This window comes from Platalea leucorodia (genome assembly GCF_965183815.1).
Source record: "Platalea leucorodia genome assembly, chromosome: 7".
NCBI classification, from domain to species: Eukaryota; Metazoa; Chordata; class Aves; order Pelecaniformes; family Threskiornithidae; genus Platalea; species Platalea leucorodia.
The window spans coordinates 29,192,994-29,216,439 of NC_138829.1; the positions used below are offsets into that span (position 1 = coordinate 29,192,994).

The window sequence follows — 23,446 nt, forward strand, 5'->3', positions numbered from 1 at the left end:
TCAGCCGTGCGGCGGCGGCGGCGCCCCCCCGCGGCGGCGCGATGGAGCTGGCGGCGGCGCGGCGCGCGGTGCTGGCCGCCGTGCGGGGCACGTGCGCTGCCGACCTGCCCCGCCTGCTGCACTGGATGCGCAACACCAGTAAGCGCGGCCCGGCCCCGGGCGCCGCGCTCCGGGTGACGCTGCCGCCGCCCGGCAGCTGGCGGGGCCCCGCGGACAGGCCCCGGTCGCGGGGGGGAGGCCCGGTGGGCGTAGCGGGCCTGAGCCGTGTACCCCGGCCGGGCGAGCCGCTCTCGGAGCTGCGGCCTGGCCGCCCCGTCCCGTTACGGTGCCGGCACCGAGCGGGCGTCCCCCGATCCCCGGTGGCGGGCCGGCGGCCGGCCTGCGGGAAAGCCCCGCCGGCGAGGCGGGCGGTGCGGTAGCCGGGGCGCGGGGGGGGCCTCCCTCCCCCGCGGGGCCGCGCGCCAGCCGCGCGCGTGCCCGCCTAACGGTCGCCGGGCTGAGGGGAGCCGCGGCCGGGCTGGGGCGCTCGGCTGGGCGGGTGCCGGCCGGCAGCCCCCCGCCCCAGGCCGTCCCTTACGGAGCCGCCTGGCCGGGGCGCGGGGCGCTGCCCGGGAGCGGGGCCGCCGCCGCGGGTTGCGGTGCTCGGGGAGGCAGGGCGGGCCTGGAGCCGTGGCGCAGGCAGCCCGTCTGGTGCCGCCCGCCCCCCCCGGCTCCGAGCAGGGGTTGCTGTGCCTGAAGCTGTCCCTTGGCACCGGCCGGCGTTTCTCGGCCGCCGTAGTCAGCAGGCTGCCGTGTCTGTCGGAACGGGAGTTGGCGGCGTGCTTGGGGTCTCGAGTGCCGCGGCTGAGGTGCAGGCTCCGGGTTGTTCCGCCGGCTGTGCTGCAGAGGCAGTCGCTCCCGGCAGAAGAGCAGGACGGACAGCCGGGGTGGTAACCTCTTAAACTCTACCGCGTGAAACGCTAGAGGTCACACGGAGGTGCTCTGCTCCTGGCATATCTGGAGATTTTCAGACGTTAGTCTTGCCTTGTTCAACTTCACGCATGTTCACAGCAACCTTTTGGAAGCTTGCAGATAGCGGTTTGAGCTAATTTGCAAACACTACTTTCCCCGCTTAATGTCATCATAACGTAGCTTTCTGTTTACTTTCTTGTTTGTGCCTCAGTATAATTTCATCAACATGCTGCAATCAAGCATCTCATATGACAGATGAAGAAAGGAAATGTGGGTCAGTGCACAAGCTGTTAATTTGCAACTGAACAAAAAGATGACATGGAAAACCTGAATATAGGCAGTGCACTGAAGCTGCAGGCACGTAGTGCCATGCTGAATAAACTGACTAAACGCTGCTTAGTTAGTGGGTATATTTGCATTTTGGCATTGCAGATAGAAATCTTGAAGGCCCCCCCGAATCCTTTGATCCAGTCTCAAGCAGCCAGTGTGTGTCCTGTTTATTAATCATTGCCAGTTGGGACAGTAAACTCACTCCTTGGTGACCATGCGTTGGGGTGGGAAAAAATGGTCACCGGATACATTACTTCCCCAAGTCATGCCCTGTTGCGCTAGAGTTATTCTTCTTGTTCAGGTCTTCTGTTCCAGCACCTCCGCTTTAACGTAGAAACGTCTTCATAAGCAAACACACGGGGACTGTTGCACAAAGGCCACCAATGCACCTGGAAGTTGTCCGGCTATCCAGGTACTTGGAACTGCAAGCTCACCGCTGCCCGGTGGTTTGCAGCTCCCACGGCCGCTCGGATGGAGAGAGGCAGGGAAGATCCTTCCCTGGCTGAGCGGGCCCTCTGCTGGCATTACGGAAAAGGCGCCAGCTGGGGACACAGCCTTCACCCTCCTCGCTGGGCGCGCCGCCCTCCCACCCCAACAGGGTCTTCCCTAGCAAGGACGTTGCCAGATGTTTCAGAGCATCTGCGAGTCAGCCTTCACGATTCGAGCAGGGATGGGGCTCCCTAAGACTTGAAGGCTGAAGTTTGATGGATGTAGTTAGTGTTAATTATAAATAGTCTTATTTTCTGTGTGTGTGTACGTACACAGATATATACACACATGTATGTCTACACATATGTGTGTATAGGCATAATGGTAGAGCAATGTGCTATAAGCAATATTTCATCCCTTCGTTTTTGAGTCCTTGTCTGGATGCAGTAGCATGCTCTGCTTGCTAAACAGTGCCTGGGTTACTGTAAATAATCTTGTTAGAAGTGTTTTTCTTCCATCCAATATGCTCTAATTTAAAAATCTCTTTGAATTTCATATGCAATCATTCATACTGCTTGTTCACTTAATGTAAATCATTGCAGCTCCTTCTACACGATGTTAGTTTGTGTGGTGTGCATATATGGCGTTCTCAGCTTCCTGACTCCTTTACAAATACTGTAAAGCACATGGGAACTTACTAGTGAAACTTGAAAATGCTAAACTGTTTCAGTTAGGAAACACATTCTTACTCTTTTCTCCACTTTGATTCTATTATCGTGCTTTACCTCTAGCACAGGAATTTTTAGCGAATGGCATAGTTTATGTAGACTTGCAAAAATCCTTTGTCAATGAATAACTTGTAAAATTTTTCTTTTTATGCTACAGCTTCCAAAAATTCTTATAGATAGATAGTTTCTGTGAAAGACAAGTATGCTATCGTTTCTGGTCTTTATTAGATTATGATCTCTCAAATATTTTTTTCCGAATCTTAGTGATCTAGATCCATGCCTAGGTCTTTCAGTGAAAGGGAATATATATTCTTGCTTCATATTTACTCTTCATAATTAAGGTACAAGCTAAAGCATAGATGAGGTTCCAAATTTTCAACTATTTTGTGCTTGGTACATCTGAGCAATCTGTGTCCTTCTATTTTTATATTGTTTGCATCAATACTGATTGCTGCTGCTTCACCATGTACATCATCTTAAAACTAACATAATTAGTTTTGTACTTGCCATTCAATGGCTTTTAGGTCATATGCTGTAGATCAGAGGACTGGGTAGACAGGATACGTAGGGCAATCAGGATCAAGCAGCTGGAGTAATGAATATAATTTGATCTCTGTAGTCTCCTTGGCAGGCCATCTTCAGAATCTTTTTTGTTTTAGGATTCTTATAGTCACTATCCGTGATATTTTATTGTCTTTGTTTACAGGCTTGTGCTCAATAAGAATTAATACTGATTGTCTCTCTGTTTTTCAGAAACAAATAATCATTGTTAATGTCCTGGCTGGATGCTCTTAACTTATTTTCTGATAAATGAAGTTGCACTTTGGGCATCTGCATCTTTGGCATTTCCTTACAGTTTGTGATTGTATTTTGCCAAGTGCTGGTGCAGTATAAAGCTATAGGTAACCATATTTGTTCCCAGGTGTGTCATTTGGGACATGTATGACTTACTTAGGCTAATTTTATTTCCCAGATTGCCACATTTGTGGAGAAATTGCATAGAATTTGGCCTATAGAATTCGGTCTCATGCTAGTGCTTGTAGAAGTTACCAGTTTCTGAATCTATTAATTATGACATTTTAAGTAAAAGTATTAATGCTTGCCCAATTTTTGTGCTATCTTGAGGTGTTGCAGTCTCCCCCTTTAACGTACATATATGTGTACATGTAGGTATATGGTAGAGGAGAGGGAATTAGAAAGCTTTGTGCCTATTTGTAAGGACTTTTCGTTGTTATCTAATTAAGATCTGTTTCATTGCCTCTTTGGCCCATTAACCTGTTCATGTTTTTCCACTCTGCTTTTTCTGAATGGGTGTATCCTTCTGGTTTATCTCCAGTTTTCTTTTTCTTCACCCTGAGCAAGTACAGGACTGGAGTAAAAGAGATTCTCTCTCTCTCTCTCTCTCTCTCTCTCTCTCTCATTTTATTTTCCTGCAGCACTGAACAGTAAGTAAGTAGAGGCATTTGTCCAGCAGGTCATGTTCCTTTACCCTTTTTGCAGTTTCCCCGGAGTTGCAAATATTTTGGGTGATGTCCCCAGCACAGCACTCTTGATGACAGTTCTTGCTGCATGGTTTCTCTGAGCTGCTTCTGTGGCTGCATACTGACAGTAACTTTTACTGTGGGTTTTTTTCCCCTCAGAATTGTTGCGCTTGAGTAATTATACTGCCTGTTGTAACGCCTAGCTAGTGCTGTAATAATTAATATTGGTTGGACAGAGGATAGTGAGGAGCTGGTACCTAGGTTTCTGCTGCTGTACCCTGAATACAGCTAGGGAATTTGGGGTTCTCTCTGTGCAGAGAAAAGACAGTTTTATGGGAGATGCTAAAAAGTTACCAGATCTCTGTACCACGCAGAAATAAAAGCCTAGTCTTTGGCAATACAGATGTAGGAAAGAAAGAAACCTCTGATGAACAAAAGAAAAGATGTTGTAGGGATGGGGGGATAATATTCTGAATGAAAAAAACTGTAAGCAAAGAAGGATAGGATAAATGGAAACAAAAATGGCATCCTCACAGATAAGTTGTTTTTCTGTGGTGTGTGGGTTCTCTCCCCCCCCCCTTCTACTGCCATCCTATTCCTGTTTCTGTCAAGATGTTGAGCTTATAGTTTTACTTCCAGCTGAGGAGGACTGGGCATGATTCCAGTGTTAGCTATAGTCAGGCTTTCTTCCTCCCTCACGCCTCTCTCCCAAGTAATGTGTACATGCAGCCTTAGAGTAAATCCCTGCATATAGCAATTGCCCTTTAGGATCAGTGTTGTCGCAAAGACAGTCTTGTTTATTAGTTTAACTTAGTTGGTGTTTTCTGACTCGCACGGTGTATGCATGGAATGTTATTGAGAAACTTTTCAATGGAAGAGCCAAATTACTTTATAGTAGAGCAAGTTATCTAAAAACAAGACTTTTATATATGTGGAACTGAGAGAACGTTGAACAAGTTCTCACTCTAATGATTTCTGACTAATCTTCCTTGGTAGTTACGGGAATGTAAGTGTATGCAAGATGCTATTCATTTTCTTCTTTGTACGAATACAGAATAAAGTAACCAGTCATGCTTTTTTTTTTTTTCTTTTTGGTATTGCAAATTCTAGAAATTCCAAATCTTTACGTATGATGGAGGAAGACATTACTGTTTTAAGGCAGCTGCTTAGCAACACTGCTTTGCTGTTTCGCAATCACCCAGCTCTTCCCACACACTGCAGTGAAATGTACGTCATTTCACGGTGACTTGCATTCCAGCTTTTCTTCAGAGTTAGTCTTAGATCTCAAAGAAAATGAAATAATAAGAGTTGGAAAGAATAACAGGAACCTTTGGTGTCTTAACTGAACTTTTTTATTATAGGATGATTAATGCTTTAATATCCTTCTGCAATAACCACGTTCCAGAAGTTCTGGCTAAGAAAACTTGGGCGAAGCCCAAGAGCTAATTCAAACCACTTGGGGAAATCCCCCTGAAGATCCCCCCTCAGTTGGGTCCCAGAATTTGATGTATAACTTCTACATAAATGTGTGCATGGTCACATTCCCTCTCGCTCCTCTGCTGCCCAGACTCTTAAGAACTTTCAGTAGCAGGAGAGGTTGCATTTGGTAAGAATGGGTGCTGGAGAAGATACGCAGTGAAAGTAGAATTGATCAAGCTATCTGTATAAGTATAGGAATCAGAGGAAGTAAACACAGGAATCCTAATTTCGAGATTGAAGTCACCAAACCACTCTACTTACTGGCAACTACTGAACACTTTTGCTGTACTTAGAGCTTTAATGCAGACTACAAAAGCCTGTCGCTCAATTCATGTCAATGAAGCACAGATAAGGTGATAAAAAGACCCTTTACGGTTTTTCATGCACTGTCGTGGAGTCTAAGATAGATTTAAAAAATATTTTTTTCAGCAGGGCTAAAACTGACTGTTCTAATACTAGCTTTTACTTTTTTTTTCAGTCATGTAACAGTAAAATAAAACAATCTCACAAACTTTTTCCATTCCATGCATTTAATTAGAAACATTTAAATATAAAGCTAGCATTTCAAAGGGATGTACTGGTCTGAATGGCTGATTGTTCCTACAGTGATGTATTACTCAAAACAATCATTGAATAATAAACCATTGCAAATCCTGTAAGTTAAGGATAAACAACGTATAATTAAGTATGATTATTTTTTTTTTTTCTTGTGGATTCACTTGTACTGGGAGCAAACCAGCTTTTTAAGAGATTGGCGTGGGATTTAGTATTGTGACTTGAAAGTTGAGCGCAGTCAGTGCTGTAAGTTCAGATGGGTACCTGAAAAAAATTAACTTAACTGGACCATGGTGGACGTGCTGCTTTGGTACAGTGTTCTGCATATGGAGAAGAAACTTCTCATCATACTCTTTGGAACAGACTAAGTTTGTCCAGCTTTTTCTGTTAGGTACTTTATGATCTAGGCATTATTGTGTTCCCAGACCTGCTAGGTAAAATTATCAGATGATGATTTTCACAAGACAAGAATAGGAAATAGTATAAGAAAAAACTTGACGCTTTTACAGGAAATGGTCTTTAATGTTTCCTTTCGGTACTGTTGTCACTGCAGGTGGAACTAAAGTAGAATGAGTCTTTAAAAGGAGGAAAGCATGGGTTTTTGCAATGTAACCAGTATAGTATGTGATTTTTGTGTGTGTGTGAAAAAGCAATTTAGGGCAAGGCTTCTTATCCAAATTGGTAGAAGTGATTTATCCAAGTAAAATATCCTTTCAGAAGAGATCAAAATAACATTGCAGAGCCACATTAACTGGAATGTATTTCTTTCTTTGTTAAAATTACGCCATACCAAAAATCTTTTTCGCTAGTCTGTTGTTTGGTAAACTAAATTGGGCTGTTACCTCTAATTTGATGAATCACCAACTTTGGGAATTGGCATTAATTTCCTTTGTTGTGACAAATGATACTGCTGCGAGAGAGGTCTCAAGAATACCAAGTACTTCTAGGTGGTTAGTCACTGAAACTTAATAATGGTGGGGGAAAACTACTGATTGTAAAATAGGTATATGACTTCCCTTGTTTAAAATTTAACTTTGAAGCTTCTTTCAATTTATGAATGTGAAAGACTTGAAGAACTAATGAAATAAGCTCTGGTTATATTCCTATTGGAAAAAGCTGATTACTTTCTACCAATAGCAAAGCATGCTTAAGGATAGAAATAGTATTCAGAGTTCCTGAAGAGGCTGGTATACTGAGGTCACAGATTGCTTCTCAAATTGTTTAGCCAAAAAAGGAGATAGTAAGGTTTTAGAGATGTGGGACTTCCTCCTTGACCTGTTTGTTCAGTATCATTAAAACACACTGAATGATTAAATTAACCTCATATTAAGTAACATGGATGTTAATATTTGCTTTTTACTTCTGTGAGTCTGAATATATATCTAGAAGACCACAAGGTGCTTGCTGTTATGGTTGCCTTTGCTAAATCCTCTTCTTCCCACGTGACATGTAATCTGTTGTCATTCGGAAATCATACATTGCTTGTCTTCAATCATGTATTTTGCAGTGCCGGGATGTTTAGATGTTGCTATAGCGGTGCTCTCTTACCTGGTGTGAAGCTTTGTGATGTTTTCTTAGCTTGTGTTATATTTGCTGTAGAAAGGCTGAGCAGCACCAGGGTGTTAATTAGGCTTTTTGCAATGTGTTAATTAAATTTTATAAATGCGTGTTGAGTAGATCCAGTGGAACCGGTTTTTGAAGTAAAATACAAACACTATGCACTCAGACTTCCTCCATAAACAAATGATTGTGATTCATCTTGCAGTATTTCATGAACTGTACGGTTCTTTCCTGGTTAGTTGTCTGTTCCATGAACACGGGTTGGCTTGCACACTCTCCATTTCATATATATAACAGGCACTAAAATGATATAAAAAATAGTTTTCTATTTTTGTTTCTTCTTTGAAGATCCCTTGTAAGGTGATACTGAGATTCTCAAGAGCGAACAATTTGTTAAACACAAGGGTGGAGTTGATAAAACTGTACCAGCAGAGGCAGAAATGCATATTTTCATATTTGGCACCTGTGTTCTGTACTTGATGGCAATCTATAAATATTTACATACTGCAAAAGTAAATGAGTTATTGTCGTAGCTGTTGCTGTTTCTTGCTTTGACAGGAATGAGGCGACTCTCGGTCTCTGAGTTCGGTCGCAGACCATACACGCAAGCGCAGAGTGTTGCATGCGCAGCTTCTGCCGAAGCTGCCATTTTGTCATCTCGGAAGGACTGTGTTCAAACCTCCTTCTCTTTTTTTGTCCCTGCATGCTTATGCTTTACAGTATTAACTGATAGTTGGGAAGGAGCATTTCCATTCGTCATGTGTTTTTCAGTATCAGCATTTCAACAGTTTTTCGTTTGAGCTGCATATGTGTTGTAAGATTTTTCCTTAGGACCTGTTTCATACAGAGCATCCACAAGAACTCTTGTATGTCATACTTTGTTTTGTACGAAGAGCTCAGAGGGCCCCATGTAAGATGGTCAGTGTAGTGACAAGGCTTGTACAAATGGAAGTGAAGGCAGGGAAGGGGTATTCTGGATTTGAGGAAGATAGGTGTGCTACCTATCTCCCACTGAATGTATCCATTTCTCTACTGTAGAGCTGGAGCACTGAATAGCCTGGACAGCTGTCCACCCTGATGTTGGCCAGAGAAGGTCACTCAGGCCATGAGGGAGCAGATCCTATTGACGCACCAGCTCCGGGAGAAAGAGAGCTGAAGTTCTGCATTTGCAGTGTGATGTGGCTGGCCTGGTGGTCTATGAACATTTCCTGCATTTCATTAAATGCTATATATGAATTTGATACTCTTAACAGGCAGTATAACAGCTGGATGAGCTCTCTTGCATAGTAATAGTATTGTTTTAAAGCATGTGCCAGATGTAGGGGCTTATTGCCCACAGGCACTGGTCTGTACAGCTGCTAATATCAGCTTTCTACTCTCTCGTTCTGTCTGTAGCACGATTTTCCTCTTTCTTGCTTCCTCAGATGTTATCCACCTCAGCAAGCTGTGGCTCCTTTGCGCTCTGAGGGCCTGTCGTGGTGCTGACAGTCCCAGTTAAGCACCAGTTAAATCTGTCCGCTTTCCCTTCCCATAATCTCTGGGTTTACTTCTGTGCTGTGTCACATCCATAGAAATCCTCCCTGAGCTGACCAGAAGAATCACTCACTGCTTCTGGGATGTTCGTAACAAATCTGCAAGTTGTTGGATGGACTGTGAGGTTAACAGGAGATGGGTGCTCATTAGAGGTTTCAAATTAAAATGCTGACAAGCTGGAGTTGCTGCATTGCACCTGTTGTGCTGTTCGTGCTGCTGCTGTTGCAGCTGCCGCCTCTATCACTCCTGTGTTCCTCAGTGCAAAGTCTGCATCTCTTTAGGAGCTGAGGTTCTGGAGAACTTAACTGTGAGCTCTTTGGAACAGCAAATTGTCTTCCTATTGTGTAACAACTATCAATGGTATTGTGCCCATCAGGGCCTTGGAGCATTACTGCTATACATTTAATAAATAATAAACCAAATATATGTTAAGGAAATCCAGATGATTTAAAGTTTCTGCTGCTTACGCTGGAGGATTCAGGATTATCTGTTGGAGTTACTTTTGGGACGTGTTGAAAGAACCATTTACATTTACACTCTAAGAAGAGAGTGTCTTGCACTAATGAATGAGGGTTTCTTTAATCATATTGTTCTCACTACAGTGCTTAAGCAAAAAGCATTTCAGAAGCATTTCATAGTTAAAAGTTTAGCTGGTCTGTGTTTCTTATACTAGCCTTAAAACTTCTCACTGTTTCTAGCATTGCCTGTATTCCACAGGAGAGATTAGGTATATTAGCATAGAGAAACTTGTAGCAGGTTTTATAGATTTATTTTGAACCTGCTTGCCATCAAGCTTGTCTATACTAATGTTCCCACCTGGGACAGCAGTGCTAACAAATATTCACTTTTTTTAAACACCTCTAAAGCTGTCAGATCTTTTTTTGGTGGGTGATATACATGTATGTAAAAACCACACTCCCTGCCCAACATGGTGGCTGTCTAAATAGAGCAAGAAACAAACCAGAAAGGATGGGGAAGAGAGCGCAAACATGTCTATTTTTAGACAAGAATCAATAGATGGGTTTGGTATTTTTTTCAGGATTAGGTTTGTGGTTGCTTTTTGTTGTGTCGTTTTTGTTTCTTTCACGGGTATGTAGTTTTGACCTGAGATGTGCCTTTGTTTAGAACCCGTTCGGTGCTCTCGGAGCAGTGAGATGTCCAGACAAAAAATTTCATCCAGTCCTTTTGAGGAAAACATAACAGAAAAGGAACAGAGTACGGGCGTACAGCAGATCTCATGCTGAATGTCAGTTAGGAATAGGGCTAACATGAAACTGGGGTGTGTAAGCAGGATGTTGGCTGCAAGATGTGAAAAGTCTGGTTGGTGCAAATAAACCTTTAGCTGGAGTAATGTGTCTAGTTCTCAGTACTGCAGGTCAGAAAGGATGAGAGAGTCCAGAAGATCAAAAGGGGAGTGATGAGAATGATCAGACTCCTAGAAAGAATGCAGAAAAGGGTTGGATAAGTGGATCTTGTTTCTTCTAGAAAAGAAGACTGGTGGAATGCATAAGTCTTTAAAGAAGTAAAAAGTTGCTATATACAGGAGAGGAACAAACTCTTCTATTATTTCCATTGTGAGTGACAGAGAGTACTGAGTTTAAATTGTGGCAGAGGAAATCTAGATCAGTTATTAAGAAAAGTATTCCTTTCTAATAGTAAGTGTAGTCAAGCACTGTAATAGATTGCTAAGGGAGGTTGTAGAGTCTCCAGCATTAACAATATTTTCTAAAAGAATGGTTTGGAGAAGTAGTGACAGTTATTATTGATTTCAGCCTTGGAAGAAGAAAGGATTGGTGACTTCCCAAGGTTCCCTCTCGATCTTTTTTCTAGATGTCTTAAAAAAAAAAAGGTGTTAAAGTAATGCAGAGGTATCCTGGAAAACTAGCAAGATTTAGTGTGGCTTTGCAAAAACGTACTGGTTTACATCCATTCCTATTTTCTTTCACATTCGAAATATTTTGATAGTTTAAGTCATGTAAAATGTATTGTGAGTTGAACTGTTGAACTGTGCATTATCCCTGATTTTTTTGTAACCACTTTATTAGAAAGATGGTATGTATAAAGAGAAACTTGTATTAAAAAAAAAACCTGCATTCAGGCAACTATGAGTTTTGTAATTTCTCCAATAGTTCAAAAACATCTTTGATGTTTTTATATCTTAAGCTGAAACAGTATCACTTTGGTGGCAGCCCAGACCATCATATATGAGTTATAAGTTTATAAATATGAAAATAATTTGAGATTTCAAAAAAGCACTACGTTTATTTTAAGTGGCAAAGTTATTACAATCCAAATCTGTCATTGGCTGGAAAAGCTAACAAAGCCTGAAAAATGCATTTCAAATAAAAACCGTATCCATCTGGTATTGTTTATGTCTTGCAACTGTATTATACTGGTCACCACTTAGTCCACATGATCTACATATGATTGTTCAGGTTTTGGTTTTTTGTTTTTTTTTTTTTTTTTTTTTTTGTCTTGATTTATAGATGACTTTGATGAGCTTGTGGTGAGCAACAATGATGTTGTGCTCAAAAATATTGCTGAAGATTTGCGGAATCGTTTACCCATCGAGGCGATGTTTAATTCGGAACATCAAGCTATTGAGAAAGTAAGCTAATTGTTATGGTCTCCTTTTGCTGAACCACATCATTTATTTGGGGACTATGCTGATTTCAGTTTTAGTAGTAGTTCGTAACAGAGAATGAGCATGGGATTGAGGTATAGGTAATCTCAGTTTGGTTCTCAGGTCTGTTGCTGCATGATTGTGTGACCCCAAGAAAGTTGCTTCATAGTTCTTAATACTTTGATCATAAGTCGTTTGGCATAGCTTTCATTCTGTGTGGTATGGCACCTGTCACAGTGATTCTTTAATGCTAGCTCCATAATAGACTCTAACAGCCCCCTTAAAGAAAACAGAAATACAGGGCCAGTGTTTTGCTGTTGCCATAATGTGGGCAGCCCAGATATGATTTCCAGCTCTTTTCAGATTCTGATGGCTCAGAAAGAGGTGGGCTGTGAGTCCTGTGGGAGGGGAGAGCACCTTTTCTACTTGAGCTGTCAGTATAGGTGGAAAGTTAACGCATTTCCCAGAGAAGTGGTGTGTGGCTCTAAAATGGGAAGAGTGGATTGGCCCCATACATCAAGCCTGGGAGAGGGAGGAAAGAGGAGTAGGAGGATGAAGATTATACCCCTTGAAATGCTGAGAAGGCAAGCATCCCAACTGGTATGCTTTTGATTGAAAATGACACCCGTGTTAATCTGGGGTGTTTCTAGATTGAGGCATAAGGCATGAAGATGAAAACATTCAGACTGTTGAAGTTGAGAATCAAAATTACCCTTTCTCCTAAACTTAAGTTACATTCTCCTCATTAAAGTGGAAGAGAAAAAGCTTCCTTTACCCTGTACCTCCTCTATAGCCAAGCAAGCACTAAGGAGACAAAATTCACAGCAGGTCCCCTACTCAGCTATTGAAACCACCTTGCTTTACTTTGTTGACTTCCACTTACTGGTTATTTCACTGGAATTTGATGATCCAGTTTACGTGCGGGATTTGTATGGTTTAATTTTGATTTGTAACTTTTGAGTAGGGAAAAACTTGGATCTCGGTGATTTTGGGAAAGGTGGCACAATTAACTGTGTAACAGTGTAAGTGAAATTAAGAGACTTGGTTCTGCCTTTCTTAGGTTTTGTTCCTCTTCTCAGATACACCAGCATCCACTGCCCATGATTCATGTTGATGCATTCCTTTATGATGATGATTTTGTTGATTCATTGTGCGAGGAGGGGAAAATGAGTAGGAGCTACTGCACAGAGTGTGGCTCATACAAGACTGCATCTTTAGGTAAGTGCTCCTTTGGGAACATGAGAAACAAATTCAGTTTAACTAAACTGGTTTGCGCACTGACTCAGCTGGACAACACAACATCCAGCTGATGGAGGACTTTGTCCAGACTGGTGCAGTACACAGCCCAGAATTATTTCCCATAACCAATGGAAGGAGACTCCTACACACGTAAGTTGAATTAATTTGCAGTGTATGAGTGACACTAGTTGCCCACAAAAACTGGGCAGGGAAGAGGCAGGGCTATGTACCACTGAAAAGGAAGATGCAAAAGGAAGACAATACTGTAGGAGTCCATGCAGTAGCCTCAGTCTCCTCTCACATGCTGAAAAGCAGTAGAAAGCACCATCTGTCTTAAAGCTTGTGTGTGGTGTGGTACAGATCAGTGCTGTCGCCAGTATAGCGCAGGCATTGAAGGAGGAATGGTTTATATGGAGAACATTCCGTTCCTTAAAACCTTGGAGTTGAAATTCAAGCTATTAATATGTCTGCCCATAAAAAGGTTTGCATGAATTGTGTTGAGCCTTAGGTGCCATGTTTCCTTTTTCACTTAAACAATTCCAAATTACTTTGGTTTGTATTCTTTACTATATGTCACTGTGCAGAAAAAGGTAATTCAGTTTCATGAAGGATTTCAAAATTCTCCATGTAAGGGAAGGAATCCCTAGGCTCGGGACAGACTGCTGGCCAGGCTACCTCTGATCTGCAAACCCTGGTTTTCCAGGGTCCCCAACACTAGTTCAGGCAGGAAACCATACAGGTTTTCAGTGATGATAACTCTTCAGATTAATATTTAATTGGTTAATAACACAGTAGGTAGTACTGCCCACCCAACACCTTTGTTCTGTTCTTATTTCCCAGAGTTTATTTCGCATTCCTTTTCCCTCATGGAACTGAAGTTTCTTTATCAACATGTACTGCCTGACCTGACAGGAAAGGTAGTGGTTGACGTTGGCTCCAGGCTTGGTGCAGTGCTATTTGCGGTAACTTCCAGCACAGGAATTCATATTTTATTACTGTGACAAACATTTTCCCTCTTCTCTGACTGCCTACTCTTGTTACTCCATCTTGGACGGGCCATTCTGAGAGGCACCTCTGATCTGACTCTCTGAACAGTATAAGGTGCTGTTTACTCACGATTTCAGTTCTTGTTCTGTTCCTCACAAGAGGGAATACAAATGATCTTGTGTATGGAGAGGAAAAGTCTGTTGTCCAACAGAGTAGCATATTGCTGTCACACATGCTGCTCTTTTGCTAGTTCCTGCTCTCTCTCTCCTTCGTAAGTTTGTCCTCTATGTCTTGACCATGTCTATATATAGATTAGTTATGTTAAATTCCTTTATGAAGCTGAAAAACTGTGAAATTATACAAAGGAAGACTTTGATATGAATTTGTCTCCAAAAACATATTGTCCTGCTCTGCGTTTTAAAATGCACATAAAATACTTCATCGAGAAACTTGAGTGCAATTTTGATTGCTTTTGGCATGGCTGGTGCAACATATGGCCAACAGCAATGCAAAACACACATTACAACTTTCTTACAAAAGTCAATGGCTGTTTAGGGCTCAATCTTGGAAACGCTGGAGCATGTAATTTTACTCATCTGAACAATCTAATTTTGGGACTACTCAAATGAGGAAAGTTACTCCCATTTGTAAATATTTGCAGCATTGGGTCCTTAAATGGTAACACTTTTGCTAGCCTGAATTTGTTTTAAAGTACTTAAATGCTTGTATTGTTGTAGTAGAAGATAGATAGTCTCAAGATAAAGCAGGGGAAACGTTTTAAAGAAAGAGTTCTCCTTTTTAATCATGTTCTTGGCTTGTGTTGGAGGAGGGGTGACTTCAGCTTCACAGGTTGCTTTTCTGCTCTCTGAGTTGAATGGTTTCAGAAAACGTCAATACTTCGATTGTAATACATAGATATCTCAGATAATCTGTATCTTCAGCATTGGTTGTTTGCCTTTGCCATTGTTGGCAAAGTGTAATTATGGTGTTCAGTGGAGACAATGGCACTTAAAGCAATATCTTTATTAGGGCCCTGTAGGCTCAAGGATTTGTACTTTTTTTTGCCTAACATCTCCAACAACTTTCCACAGTCTCAGTCTGAAACGGAACCATTATTTGGAGCTTATTATTAAGGGATAATTTATCTTTTTTCATATGTACCTATATGAAGCACCTGAAAATGGCAGTAATACAATACTTAGAGGTGCTGACAAAGACTCTGTACCAAAATATCCCATTATATTACTGGTACATTGTCCTCCATTTTCACTCACTTTGACTATGTGTCTGTCTCATGGTTTGTTTTTTTTTTCTCTTGCTATTTTCTTCTTCCATTCTCCCAAGAAACAAAAATGTGCGGTCTTTTCTTTTCACACTATTTGTGTAACTTGGTTTGTACTGGTTTTTTCCTTCTTAGACCATTTTCCATCTATTTTGCAACTGAAGTGAAGTTGGAGCTTTCCTTTTCTTTTTATTATTTTGACGTGTCATTTTGGATCTCTTATTAAAATTCGGGAGACGTAAGTGGGAATTGCCAAATCAGGGGCTTAGCTCTGAAAAACATGTCACGTCCACTGAAAGACGTTTTTCAATTTGCTGTTTTAAAATGCTTTCTTAATCTTAACCTGTGTTTTATTTTTTCCATTTTAATTGAAATTTTTGAACTTGTTTTAAAGGCATCACAGTTACTAAATTTCCTTTTCCTAATGTAGGGTTATCTTTATAGCTCAGCATCCCAACTGTATGGAGTAGAAATGAATGCAGACTTTTGCCAGTTGCAAGAAATGATGATTACAAAATACCAGTTCATTGACAGAATAAAGGTAACTAAATATGTGGTTTAGTGTGTATATTTTTAACCGCTGTGTACTAGGTATCCTGTTTATGTGAGTGGCTGGTAAATCAGCATTCTGAGAAGAAGTTTCTGCCTTTGCTTGTTTTGTTCCTAAACAAAGGCTTTGCATTAGGAAAAAAAAATCTCATAGCAGAGAGGAAGAGGGAAATTATCAAAATATGATAACATGTGTTGAATCGCTTATCCTTTTTCCTGAATGGACTTACCTACTGGCTCACGCAAAACAGATGTATCTTAGCTGTTTCTCCCAGTGAAATCAATGATATTATTGCCACTAACTTGTGTGAAACTGAGTGTGTAAAGAGTTATCCGTCATGAATAACAAAACTGAATGTCTGTGTTCCATTAACGTTGGCAGAAAGATGTTCGTAGGATTTGCAAATTCACATCTAAAAACACCTAAAGGACTTACGGCTATTGGTATTTCCTTTCATGGAATGTCAGTGCGTATGTACCTTCCACAAACAAAATGGGTTTCAAACAATGTAATATCATTATGGGAACCATTTCCCTAGTCCCATTATGGAAATAACTACTTCTATTTTAATGAGAATTTTTTTTTTTCCTTCCTGGGGAATACCAGTTATTTTGTTACCAGCAAAAGTTGGTAAGTTGAATATGATGGGTAGAATACTGACTTTAATCCTGTGTTGTATGCATGTGCTCTTGAATGGAGTCACACAAACTGCTGGGTGTAGTAATTTATTGGGAATTAAAGTAACCAATTTTAAACTGGAAAGAAATAATAAAGTATTTAACACAGGGTAAGCAGTATCATTGGGTTGCCCAATTCAATCCCAGTTGCTGCCAGTTTATCCATAACCTTTGGTTTTTGCATATGTTTTGTGTTTATAACACCTTATTGTGATGAGACTGAAAGTTCAGTTAGGAACTCTGTCAAGTTAACTCAGTGGAGCTGGAGATCTATATGCATGCTTTTCAGCCTTGTATATTCTTTTTTATAAGCCTTTTTGTTTTTCCTTCACACCTTGTAATTCTGCAGAAGTATTCATTTCAGAGCATAAAGATAAGAAAATAATAAGTTTTCAAAGCAGTGCCTGAGGACTTAGCTATTTGAGTCTCATTAGATGCTAATTTAGTCATATGACTGCTGTTATCACACTGCTTTGAACATTTCAATCTTAGATTTTTATTTCACCCCCAAATGAATCCTCTCTAGAGATGCATACCAGCTTGAAAAATAGTCAGAATCCAGTTGCTGATAATAATTTATGACACAAATTTGAAAAACTTTTAAGGGACCTTTCTTAAATAACGATTGTTTTTTCAGGATATTCTGAATTTTTATTAGAGTATGTTCCCAAAGGACAGCAGGATGGAATAATATCTTTAGTGGCTAAATCTCTGAGTGAACCTTGTGTTTCTTGGGTCAGCATTTGGTTTGTTAAAGTACATAGAAAGTTGCTCAGCATCTTTTACCATTTGAGCAAACACTTAGATGTTGGGAGGAAAGTAAACAGTTCAACAGATCTTAGGAAACTTGAGACCTCAATTCAGAAATTGCCTGTAATCAAGAAAGGCTTGGTGTGTATTCCATTGGGCAACAGGGCTCTTTTAAAATCAGTTGCTGCCCCCTCTGTTGTGCCAGCACACAGCCAAGCAGGTCAGGGAACTGGTCCTGCTGAAAAAGAACCCAGCAAAAAAGTGGTGTTTTGGCTGGAGCAATACCTGGGTCTGGCTCATGGTGCAGCCACACGTGCTTAGGTGGTCCCACATTCCCCAACAGGAATGAGGATGTGTTTGGGGAGAATGGGGTGCTTAGGTCACTTTAGTCAGCAGGGTCACCTACTCTGTAAATGCAGCCTAATTTTAAGTTAAGGTTTAAGTGTTATTCAAGTCAAGGAAACATCAACACATGTTCAAAGTTTCCCAGTAGTTTAAGCATCTTTCTGAATTGAGGCTTAAAATATTAGGACTGCCATTAGTAGGGCAGTAAGAAAGTTTAGTGCTAATCATGACTTCCTGTGCTGCAGGAAGTCCGCTGGTGGAGCAGTCCACCAGTCACTTGTGTTTGGATTAAAGGACTGCTGCTCAGGTTTTTTTTGTGCAGAAATTCTGTGGTTTTGTTATTTTTGCCCCTTGAAAATAAGAGAGTAAAGCAAAATGTCTCCTTAGCTTCAGAAATAGTGATCCAGATCCCACGTACAGTCTAGGTAAATCTGGGTTCTGGTACATGAGTTCTGGCAGATCTAGCTGAGGCATGTTTTGCCAATAGCTGTCTGTCCTGCCCCACTGCAGGAGGCTGTTGCCTGTGTAACAGGGCAGCAGTCAGGCCTATATCCATAATATCTCTACCACTCCAGTTTATGGTCTTTCATTTTAATCTACAGTTAGCAGTGGCCTTATGCAGAGGACATGAGTTGACAACCAGGATCTACTGTATATAGGACTACTGGTGGTGGCCTGACTGGTCTGTCTTTTTCCTCTGCTGCCTGAATGCTTGAACTTCTTCTTAGTCAGCTCCTGTACTGCTACAGTTTACAGTGCACTGTTTTAAGATAAATTATTGCCAATCTTAAATGTCCTAAAAAGCTCTAACTTTCATGAACTAGTGGATAAATAGTTCAGATGTCCACACACTAGAGGTGAAAGTAGACATTTGACCAGTCATTCTGACAACTAAACTGTCCCTATTTCTCAATGAGATAGAGCCTTCAAACACTAACCTGCCAGTTCTGGGTAAGGTACAAGAACACAGTTGCTTCCTTTCCACTCACTACAGGCAGTGGTGAACAACTTGGCATGTGTTTAAGGAGATAAAGCTGTTTGTTAGAGTTGGAGCACTTCCAGAGAACCCATGGAATATAGCTCTCAAAGATGAAATGCTGTCATGCCTAATTTTTTATGAATGGTAGAGTTTTGTTTCTGTTATTACTGATGCTGAAATATTTGTCTGTAATTACAATTGTTATAATGCATTCTGATAGCATGAACTGGAGTCATAAACTGTGGCAATTCGTCATCTGTTCCTCACTTGAACCCTTACAAGTTGCAGGGGTGGTAGTATCTGTTTCCTCTGTCAATCAGAACAGCATGCTTTGCATGTTCGTTATGAGGAGGCATACGTAATTTACCCTCCCAACAAGTACTGATATATTGTTAAGTGGGCAAAATGTTTTTCAACAGATAAGTGCTTTTAATCTTCTGTAAAAACATTCCGCTCTCCTGTGAGAATTAAGAATTCCTTTCTACAATATTGGAAGGATTTGACAAAATGTGAATGTTGAATCCATCAGGTTAGTATATTCCCAGCACAACCTAGTAATAGGTCACACAGGAAGGAAAAGAAGTTGTTCAGATTTTCTGTCCATTTTCAACATATAGGGATGCACTTTCAAAAAAATTTGTGGAATGCAAGTAATATTCAGGTTGGCTTTCTCTCCCTTATCCCTTCAAAAGATGTTCCAATTTATGTTTTTCCTCAGATTTAGGATGTGATGTATTTCTCCGTTTTTAAGAAGAAATCAAACACATCTTGTCAGAGTGTTAATGAGCATCCATATTCTCCTGTCACTATAATCTCACCTGTTTGAAAATGACATGATGTGCTAATAACCTTTTTGGTAGGTGAAGGTAGATGAAATCAAACCAGCTCCTATGCTGACTGGAGAGGCAGTTGTTTAGTAAGGTGAAGCACTTGCTGTCCTCCAGTGCCCCTGGGCATCCTGCCTTTCCAGCATTCCCAGTCCCAATATATGGCGTGAGAATTCAGCTGTCAAACCTGGGTCTGCAGTGTCTTTTCTAGCTATAATCCTTTAGTAACCCACTGAGCCTGTGAGATGCCTTCTAATATCCTCAAAAAAGCTTTAGCTAGCTTAGCTTCTTTCCTGAAATCAATGAGCATTTGTGATAAAATTATACGTAAGTGAAATGTAACAGCCATCACATACATCATGTCCTCTTTTATGGCACACAGTGTTCTAGACCAAAAGTCAGATGTAGTTTATTTCACTTAATGTAATGAATTGAGTATTTTAATTAGAGGAGATAAATCTGATTTTTATTTTTTTCATTTTTTAAAGCTTATTCTGGTTATTTATTTCAGTTTTACCTACTATGAAGCCAGTGAAATACCCGTTTTTGTGACTGGTTCAAAATGGTGGTAGCAGGTGCTGTTTTATGTTGACGTGCTTCATGGCAACTTGAAAGCTGTATTTGTCTCTTAAATTAATTTATGCCTTGTGAAATTTTTCTCCTTCAGGTGGTTCACGCAGACATCTGTACTCAGGCTTCACTTCTTCAGAAGGCTGATGTTGTTGTAATGAATAATGTCTTTGAATATTTTCTTGACAGACAGGAACAGGCCAGGTAAGCTATGTGTCCAAACAAGTAATCTATTTCTTTGGCAATGTGTGTGTAACCTTGTGAGTTATGGAAAACCTTAAGGTTGTGCTTTTTGAAGTCACATGCATAAATCACATAAGGAAATTGTTTTAAACTGCCTACACTTAATTGTTATACTTAACTGCAAAGGTGTTATGGCAGTTGTTTGTTGTTAAACCCACTAAACACTGCTACTTTGTTTACCCAAACCTTGCCCTGAATCCTTGCACTGATCTGTTAAAATAGTATCTTGCTGTTAAAGGATCTGAAATTACTATATCAGCATAAAGCTTAATCTTCAGAAAGACGACAGGTCACCGACTTGTGGATGTCAGAACTTTAATATAGATGCACTGCAAAACATGGCTATTAATGATATTTCTAATGTATGTTCATAAGGATGTGGTAGCAAACAAACGTGTGGCTAAGGTTCTTCTCTTTCAGGTACAAGACACTCACAGATGAGCTTTTGCTAATGCAGCAGTATCAGTTTAAACTGTAAATAACTTTACTGTCCAAAGTCACTGTGCCTTTAGAACAGGCAGTCAAAAAGAAAGGGTGCCTGTGTCTCCACCATCCCAGTCAACAGTCTGACATTTCGCTAGCAGTTTCAGCTAAGGCTTGTCCTACTGCCCTTGATACCAAGTGGTAATGTCAACCAGAGAGGCACAGAGTGGATGGGTGAAGGGTAGTGGGTGTTTCAAATTGCCAGGAGATTTGTTTCTAGGCACATGACTGAGAACTCATTTGATTCTTGAAGAACTCAGGGGCAGTGGTTTAATGTTGCATTAGTACCATGAAGACAAATGACATTTGAAGAATGCTGGAAATTAAATTCTTTTTAGTCTGAATTGCTGTGCTGTGAGAAATGATCTGACTTGCAAAATCAGAAAAAAGGAATGCTGGGGGCTATATTTAAATACTCTGATTGCTAATGTCTTAAGAGAAGTATTTTGTCACGACTGCAAAGTATGTATGTAAAGAGCAGCTTGTTAAGCTTAATAAAACAGTGCACTCAGAGACTGGATTTTCTTCAAAACTAAAAGTTTAAAGGGAACAAATGTCGATCTTTAATCCTAGTCCAAAGTGAAGGTGTTGACAGTGCAAAATGACATGCATGTATGTATCAGAGTTAAAAAGTTACAAAATGTAACATTGTAAGACCATATATTCCCTCTGTTTTTAATACAAAGCTTGATTTTGTTCATACAAAGATATTTGCTTAAATATTGATAGTGACTGATAAGCATGTATAGCAAGTCTTTAAACTTAGTCTACCTCTGGCCACCGAACTGTAAAAGTGTTAGATTCATTTTATATCAACTGTGATTTATTTCCTGAAAATTGGTGACCTACTTTTAAATATGTTTCAGAGCTTGGGAATTTATCGCTTGTAATGTAAGGAAAAGAGGGTCCTTATTAGTGACAGTTCCAAGCCTTAGAGAATCGCTCTCAAAGCTCCAGGTAAGTTTCCTCAGCCAGTTTTAGCGAACACATTTTGTCGCTTTCTGTGAAAGTGGCAGTTCTGTAGTTGAGGTTAGCTGCTTGCCAGTATTGCTTTGAGGAAGGATATGTAATTTTATGTGTAGATTAAAAGATGTAGGACTCTGGATTCTGTTTCTGGGTTGACCAGCAACACATCTTCCTGTACTTTGATTGTCCCCACCTGTAAAATGGAAATCCCGGCCTATATCAGTAGGCTGCATGAATCATTGTATTATCATGTGTGTTACGAACAATACCTTAACTGTGAGGTTAAAAAAACCCACAGAACGTTAGCAAAGCCATATTATGACATGAGTAAATTTTGTGATATCCACTTCCATCAGACTTCTTCCAGGTAGAGGGGTAGAGCCTCAGAAGTACAGATCCATTTATAAACTTCTAGAGGCAAAACCTTGAAATGTTTTCTCTATTTAGCTCTACATTTGCACATTGCCTTGAAACATGACAAACTGTTTTGTTAAGCCAGTGGGAGAAAGGGACATATTGAAGACGGACCATCCCTGAGGATACTCTTGTCTTCTGACCTGCTGTCAGCAAGGAAAATTACACATAATATGCCAGTATGAGCTGTTAGAAGTACAGATTAGGGAGAGATGTGGTCTCCCAGCTAGCCAAGTGATTACCATCCTTGGATTGGTGACATAGCTTTAAATTGCAGTTGGAAACAAACATGACGACAGTGCAACTTTCAAAGGCGTTGAACGCCCTGTGCTGCTGCTGCTGTACCCCAAGCAGGAACCACTTCTGATGGACCAACCTCTGCTCTGTGTCCATTCTGCTATGGGTCATCGGTAGATTACAGTTGTTACGTGTATGATGCCTAGACAAATTATGTGGGCTGGCTTTAGTTAGGAAACAAAACGCTGATCATACATGACAAGGTTGTTTATACAGTGGCTTGCTGGCCACAGTAGTCTGCTTTAGAGAAACTGAATCACTTATTGCCTGTATGCTGCTGGGTGAAATAGATCCTCAGCCCCAGGAGTAGCAATGCTGTCACTTGACCTTTTCTTGGAGTAGGCAGTAGTTACACAGCAGCTGAGAAGCCCTGTGTAGCCTTAATACAATACTCCCTGGGTGTAAAACAAGAAAGTACCTGTGATTCTTCCATGGTACAGTTAGCTGCTCCCTCAACACTTCTGTCAGAATGTTGCCCTCTGATCAGGATGCTTGAGGCTTATACAAATGCATACAGAGAAGCAGTTGTAACATGCTAGCAAATATCTAGACTATTGACTGAGATAATTTGTAAAAGTTATCTTTATTCTCTCCTATTTAAGTTAAATGGCATTTCCAGAAATGAATTTGTCATTGCTGCATAATTTGGAATGACTAATCTCTCTTATTATGTCTTGCCTTCTTAATGTTGTACTGACCTTGAAACTCCTGCTGTGTTTCTCAACGTTGTGTTAATTTAAGGATGTTTTCATTGTTTCAGACAGATATACAGCTCAGCCAATGGGTCGAAGAGATGCAGCTAAACTATGATGTGTATATGGAAAAGGATGTTGACAGAGAAGCACTTGAACAAATACATTTATACAAGATTCTCTAGTACCTGGAAAAATTTGCTAGTATCCTTGTAATATCATTTATTTTGGATCTGAAATGAATTTGGATTGATTTGTGTGAATAAATCCGGTCAAAATTCTTATTGTGATTAATCTGAGTCATATCTGTGGTTTGTAATGAAAAAGAGTCTTTTGAAACAGGTTTTCTTATGGAGGCATTCTGTCTCAACAGAGTATATTGACTTTTAACTAGGAGATATCCTTATGGTTTACTTTTTGCAGAAATGTTAGAAAGAGTGGCTACATACTGATGCTAAAAGAATTTTTGTTCACTA

The 23,446-nt window shown here is 40.6% G+C and overlaps 1 protein-coding gene across 1 annotated transcript; it reads left to right on the forward strand.

Moving 5' to 3' along the window:
- Positions 1-41: 41 nt before the first annotated feature.
- On the forward strand, positions 42-23,172 carry LOC309593793 (uncharacterized protein; the record flags this gene model as incomplete). Its single annotated transcript, XM_082318866.1, has 8 exons — positions 42-138; positions 11,533-11,654; positions 12,749-12,887; positions 13,749-13,825; positions 15,608-15,718; positions 19,973-20,079; positions 21,468-21,558; positions 23,039-23,172. 8 exons carry the CDS (start codon positions 42-44, stop codon positions 23,153-23,155), a joined length of 861 nt encoding a protein of 286 aa, XP_082174992.1. The 3' UTR covers positions 23,156-23,172.
- Positions 23,173-23,446: the final 274 nt, after the last annotated feature.